Genomic DNA, 7,025 nt, shown 5'->3' with positions numbered 1-7,025 from the left:
TGCAACAGAGTTGGCTCGCTCTCATGTAGCTGGGAAGAAGGCAAGAAAAGAACAGTTGCTTCGGGCACAACCCTCCAAACCTAGCCCTGGGAAAAGAGCCACGTGTCAGGTCAAACACATACAATAGTGTGTGAATGTGTGTATTACTGAATGTAGTGTAAAGCGCTTTGGGGTCCTCAGGGACTGAGTAAAGCGCTATACAAATGCAGGCCATTTAATCCCAGGTGACAATGACTCTCACCTTGACTTGAGATGACGTGATCAATAGCATGTCAACGACCCTCAGGGGCATAATGCCCCACTAAGTGTTTAGTACCTGGAATTCTTCACAACCGTGAAGAAGTCTTGTTGCCTTCTTTTCTCAAGCTAATTACACTTTTTCTGGTCATCAAGCCCTTGTGATCATGTCAAATAGATTCTTTAAAAATGACAATTTAAGAATGACTTTAGACATGACAATTCCTCATGGATATACAGTGGAACCAAATATACTGCAATGACAAATCCAATCAGGTACACTTGGGTTCCTAATAAAAAAAATTCCCAGATACTTTAAAAAAATGTTTCTAAAAAATAAATAAATGAAACAACATGGACATAGTTTGTGCTCAGTTCTGCATATTTTGTAGGGCTTCCTTCACTACATCCACGAATCTTCTCTTGAGGTCTCCTGGATTTCCTCCTGCTTTGCAGCTCAGCCTTCTACATCTATCCCTCCTCTGCACACCCCCAGACCATCTCAGGCTTGCCTTTTTTGCTCCACTTGTGTTGGTCACTCCCAATGAGTTTTTGCATTTTAGGGCTGATTACCCACAAAATACACCAAATCTGTCTTTTATCCCATCTTCCTTCTCTCACCTCAACCAGTCGCAGCAGATGGCCCCACCCCTCCCAGAGCATGGTTCTGCTGGAGGTTTCTTCCTGTTAAAAGGGAGTTTTTCCTTCCCGCTGTCACCAAAGTGTTTGCTCATAGGGGGTCATATCATTGTTGAGTTTTTCTCTGTATGTATTATTGTAGGATCTTTCTTACAATAAGGTGCCTATAGGCAGCTGTTGTTGTGATTTGGCTCTGTCTAACTAAAAGATTGACTAGATCAAACATCTTCAGGGTTCAACTACATGCTTGAAAACTAATTCAGTTCCACGCCATTAAAATAAGCATGATTGTGTTTTTGTAGTACATGTATTTGAACTTAACCACTGTTGGCGCTTCGCACATCCTTAGGAAAGTATAACTTGTATTTTGAGGATCTTTTTTGCCTGAACTGTGCAATAAACTGAAGAGTGTGATGTATTTAAAAATAAATAAAAACAAATAAGAATTCACACAAACAAGCATATTTTCACTACTTCAACTTTATTTTGAAGCAGATTATCAGTCATTAACCCCACCCCAGCAAAAAAAGTTTCAATCCAGTATTTGAGCAAATCACGCTTAACATTGTTGAAAACAGTGGAAATAAATGGGAATAAACAGTGTTGTCACAACAACATGAAACAAAAGTAATGTATGTGAATGACCACCATCAAGAGCCCACCCTCTTCATTATGCTTAAGATGAAAAAGAGAACATTCACAACCTTCTTCACTGTGTCACAAAGACCTGTTTAAAGACCAAATCTGAGACTAAGGATAAATCATTTGGAATTTACACCTTTACTGTTTAAGGGGTTCAATTAGAGATGGACTCTTTCCTCCAAGTTAAAGATGGAGGAACTGGCCACCAGCAGACCCCCTGATGTCAAAACTATTTTATGAGGAAACAATTAATGTTGGAAGTAAAGAGTTGGAAGCTTATTTTCCATCAGTTTTTACAGAAGCTGAAAAAGAACCAGATTAGCGTCGCTTGTCCTTCCTGTCTCTATCTTTATGCTCCCTATCGCTCCGGGACGACCTGCCCCTTCCTTCCTCGCTCCTCTTCGATCCCCTCGAGTCCCTCCCTCCTCCGCCACTCCCTCCTCTCTTGTGGCTTCGCCTCTCGTCTCCCTTCTTCCTGTCTCTATCTGAGGGCCTCCTCTTGCGTTTTCTGCTGTCTCGGCTGCGGCTGCTGGATGATGAGGATGAGGAGGAAGAAGAGGATGATGAGGAGCGGCTGGACCCGGAGGAGGAAGAGGAACTTCCGCTGGAGGAGGAGCCAGAGGAGGAAGAGGAAGAGCTGTTACTGCGACTGCGGCCTTTCCTCGATTCCTTTTCCTTCTTTCTCCCTCTGCCGCTGTCCTCCTTAGCTGGGGCAGTAACAGGGACCTCCTGGGAAGCAGGTCGTTTTTGTGGGGGTTCCTCCTGCGATTTCCCCTCCACTGCCTGTCTGTCAACTGTGGAGTCCTGGACCGTAGAGCCAGGGACTGTGGACACTTGTGCAGGCACACTAGGGGCTGATGGGGGTTCTGGGGTTTTAGATGCCCCATTGCTCACAGGAGACTCTGCTGCTGGTTCCTCAGCAGCGTGGCTGGGCTCGGGCTGATGGCTGGTGTTTTCGGCTTCCTGGCTGCTTACAGCTGGTTCAGAGGGCTTGCTGTCCTGGAGATCTGTGGGCCCCTGCTTGCGTTCCATCTCCACCCCTACATCCTTACCCCTGTCCTCCTCCTCTACTGCCTGCTCTACCTCCATCTCCTCTGACTCTGGACTACCCTCTTTGTCTCCCTTCTTCTGATCCTCTCCTTCCTGCTTCTCCTCACTTAACTCCATCCCTTCCTGCTCTTCCTCTACCTTCTTAGACACTTCCTTCTCCCCTTCCTCCTTCTCTGTCACCTTTCTATCCCTCTCCTTTTCCCTTTCCTTTTCCTCCTCCTCATCTTCCTCCTCTTCTTCCATCTCTACATTGCCCTTATTACCTGTCACTTTGACTACCTGACCTGCTGGCTTACCCTCCTCCGGCTGCTCCGTCCCTGTTGCCGCTGTGTTGCCGTCCTGTTCGCGGTTTAGTTGTCGACGGGGACGCGACTCCATCTTGCTGAGGTGTTCAGCAAAAGCCTCACACCTCTCTTCAAACACAGCTGTTGAGAAAAAAAAATCCTCATGTTATTTAGTAGACAGATCCCCTGTGACTATATAACACCGCCACAACACTGTCAGTGCACTTCCAAAAATAAATTCCCACTCACCATTTAGTTTCTTGGTGGATTCATCGAGGAGTTTCTGTGTTGCGGAGCACATTTTTCCAGGCAGGTAGAAGATATGAGGCTTGGTCTTTGTGCGAATGTATTTCACCAGGCGATTATTGTGGCTGGTCCACTCCTCTTGCTTTGGATGGGGAAAAAAAAAAAAAAAAGATTTTACATTTCCCATCATTCTAGCTACAAAAAAAGATTTTAAAAGACTAAGTATTAAATTAGATGTTTATCAAATTACAATTTGGTGTGAGAATTAAGCAGCGATAAATGAAATAGACATTTAGTTTGGCCGAATCAGTAAATCCAGTTTCATTAAAAATAAACAAAACTCCACCACTTTCATGCTAGTCCCACTTTCAAACAAATACACCGTCTTACCAATTGAGCCAATTCCACTTTCTGCTCCAGAAGTCTCAACTCTGTCTGCTTGGCTCTCCTCTCCTCAAACAGCTCCCTCTTTTCATTCTCCACCTTCTTTCTCTCAGCCTCAGCCTGAACCTCGAGCTTCTGCTCAATCTCAGAACGCCGCTTTTGCTACAGGATGACAAAAAGAAATATGAAGCAGAACAAGAAAACAAAATCATGGAATTTATGACTTCATCAACACAGAAACCTATATTTTCAAAAATACTGTTCTCATAACCAAGCAAAAGATGAATCTATTCCTCACCTTTTCTGAAGAGACATTTGACTCCTGCTTGAATTTCTGCAGGGTCCCCATGAGCAGGCCGAACATGCGCCGATTCCTGACCAAGACAAGACAAACAACACCATCACACACTTAATTCTCAGCTGTAGACACGTTTTGCCATTTGCCAGATGAAATTAAACCAATCATGGCTCAGGCTATTTAGTAACCAACTCTGAATGTAAAACTAGAGTTTAAGAGCTACCTCTGTTTTCCCCTCTCATCCATGGTTTGGTCCTGAATGAGATCTCGGCGCGTTCTCTCTTTGGAGGTAGCTACTACAGACGACTGCAACGCCGGCTGAAGGAAGGACAAGAAGCAAATGTTAGGATTTTTATCACTTCAAAGCAGGAAAAAAATCCACTGTGAGAAAGCAAATACTGATCAGGTATTTTTGACAAAATTACCTTTTTGACATCATCGTCATCCTCGGCGTCGCTGTCGTGACGCATGTCCCTCCTGGCCCTCTGGTCCCCTGCCAGCCTGCAGCCACACAAAGATCAAATACTCATAAGAGATGGTACTTTGAAATCAAGACAAGGGAGAAAAAAAAAAAAAAACTTACAGAAAGCTGAGAATTCATTCAAATAATGCCTCACATGTGCAGAAATACCACCCCCCCCAAACAAGAACCATATTTTCTTACACTTGTTAAATAATCTTATTAAATGAAGGGTTTCAGGTAAAATGTGTTACACAAGCTCCAAAACTAGAAACTACCCAATCACTATATTATATTTCAAGTCGAGATCTCACCTTAGCAGGGCTCCTTCGATGTCCCTTTGCTTGGCAGGAGGGCCGCCGCTTCCCATGTCTGAGAGACTGCGTCTGAGAGAGGACAAAGAGGAAAACTTTAGAAATGCACAGACTGAATTTTTAAATATTTTAAACTGTTGAAATAATTTATTCTACCTTTTTTTGGAGAGACACAAAGAAACTCCAAGGAAGCTGATTCTGTTCATCTGGACGTGTTGTCGGAGAAATGCTTCACTCATCCAAGTGACTGAGCTCAGACTGAGCTCACTCTAGGTTTCCCCAACCTTTTAAACTGTTTATTTGCATAATGACCAAAACTATCGTTAAGGACCAACAATGGGCCCTGAGATCAGTTTCATTGTCCTTAAGTGGTCATAGCACTTTGCATATTAAATCACTTGAATGAGCGGCCAAAAGTTTCGCCCACTAAAAACGACGCCCTGATGAACAATCAACTTCCTGGGATTTAATTACTTGGACGACTGAGCATGCATCAAGACAAAAACAACAATTTTCAAACCCTCTTTGAACATTTAACTGAAACATCAGTGGTTCCTTTACAGACTGAATCATAAAAACATCATAGACAAATGTGATTAACATTTATCTCCAACTCCATGTTTTTGTTCTTGGACTCGGTTATAGTGGGTGTGGATGGTTCACATTTAAAAACAAAACAAAACACCCAAGGCAAATTATCCTGCAAAATGGGGCAGCTTCTCAGTCCATTAGTTTGTAAACCAAGCTACTTACTTAGAGAAAGTTATATAGTTTCTGCTTCTGATAATTAACTTCCCCGTAGCCGTTAAAATGAAAAAAGAAAATCACAACAATTCCCCCTTTTAATGTCTAACTGATGAAATCAATATGATTCTAAGTGTGAAGGTTTGAACTGGTTTGTTGCTGGTTACAGAATGCAAGGCCATGTATGACCATTGTATGACCATGTATGACCATTTGTACAATAGCAAAACAAGGCTTATTTAAGAAGTGACTTGACGCCAAGTCTCACATTTAATACAATGTGGAAGATGTGTGAGGGGTGGGGGGTGAAGTACTGCTGTACATACTTTTCAGATCACACACTAAAGTTGAAAATCTAAAGCTCTTTTTTTTCGAGAGGGGGGGCGCAAAGATTTACCTTAGCAGGTTTATTCCTCTGCCTCTACCACCTCCTCCAGGGCCTGCCATGGGGCCTCCAAGCCGACGGATCTGACCCGGCCTGCAAGCACAGCAGACACCGAAGTTAACACAAAAGAAAGAATACAGTCTGACAAATAAGACTCACGTTAACATTATGCATTTGTGTTGCTGCAGAACCGTTGTACTATTAAGCAAGACAAAGTGATGTGCCGCCCGGACGACGCCTCCTGCAGGGCCTCGACTCTGTTCATCTACCAGATTTAATGTCCCAACTCAATATTTAAAGAAGTCACTGATTTGGTTCATTTTTATTCGTTTGATGCGAATAAATTAGGATGGTAAAAAACATTATATGTGCGACACAAAACAATGAGGCGGTGCTGTTTGCAGGTTAGCCGACCCACGCTAACTTAGCACGCGTCGACTGAGTACAGCTCTCCAGCTTCACTCCAGGAACTCGCTAAAAAACTAAATAACCAGTTAAGCTTTTTACCTTGATTCATTAGGATCACGTCCGGTCAGTTTACGAATATTATCGTCCACATGCTTCAAACTTTCCTTGGCTTTTTCTAGCTGGTCTTGCAAGCTCCGCACTGCCACCGCCATCTTGCTTCCAGTTAGCGCGAATCACGTCTTCGTCCTCTTCTTCTACTTCTACACTTCTTTTTCATCCTGTCTCTTCATCAACGCATCACTGCCACCCTCTGGTCGGGGATGGATAATGCTTACTAACGTGTATGTATTGGTTCTAAAATCGGGGGTGAATGGCGTGTTTGCGTGTATCTGAAATAAAGTTAATTTCCCAGCCTTAGAAGGATCTTTAAAATTGATTAAACTAAATTCAGCTCGGCCTTCAACTGAAGGCAAGAAGCAGCGGGTTATTCACCACTGCAGGGCTGACAGGGCTGGACTGGTCATCGGGCATACGGGCATTTGCCCGGTGGGCCGCTCGTGATTTTTCGTTTTTATGGGCCGATGGGGTTTTATTTATTTATTTATTTTTTTAACGATATAAATGAATGGTGGTGGATTGGCCAGTTGGTCATGATCGAATCTGGGCTTGACCAGTTACCGCAGAGGAGGTCGAAATTTAAAGTTGAGGTGAAAGGGAACGTGATTTCATCACTACTTCAGCTAGAAAATTGCTAATTCAATCATGAAACTGATCAATGATCAGCTGATCGGCTTTTCTCTCCAGAAAGAGAGAACCAGCAGATGTCGCGCTAAACAACGGCAGCACGTTTGAGCTTGATCAGCTGTCGGTAGAATTTTTTTAATGTTAATTTCAAGTATCAGCTGATGTTTGCTGGAGCCACAGCTGGTCAAGA

General features: G+C 43.4%; 1 protein-coding gene across 1 annotated transcript; it reads right to left on the bottom strand.

Annotated features, from left to right (window-relative positions):
- Positions 1-1,336: 1,336 nt before the first annotated feature.
- pnn (pinin, desmosome associated protein) lies at positions 1,337-6,365 on the bottom strand. The gene is made up of 9 exons (XM_005738712.1): positions 6,191-6,365; positions 5,696-5,776; positions 4,555-4,626; positions 4,206-4,281; positions 4,004-4,098; positions 3,781-3,856; positions 3,489-3,644; positions 3,102-3,240; positions 1,337-2,993 (listed from the first exon to the last, which is right to left on the bottom strand). Exons 1-9 carry the CDS (start codon positions 6,301-6,303, stop codon positions 1,837-1,839), a joined length of 1,965 nt encoding a protein of 654 aa, XP_005738769.1. The 5' UTR covers positions 6,304-6,365; the 3' UTR covers positions 1,337-1,836.
- Positions 6,366-7,025: the final 660 nt, after the last annotated feature.

This window comes from Pundamilia nyererei, unplaced genomic scaffold, assembly GCF_000239375.1.
Source record: "Pundamilia nyererei isolate P.nyererei 1_Seehausen unplaced genomic scaffold, PunNye1.0 scaffold00086, whole genome shotgun sequence".
NCBI classification, from domain to species: Eukaryota; Metazoa; Chordata; class Actinopteri; order Cichliformes; family Cichlidae; genus Pundamilia; species Pundamilia nyererei.
Note: the sequence above shows the minus strand (reverse complement) of the source record. Positions and strands in the feature narration are given on the sequence as shown.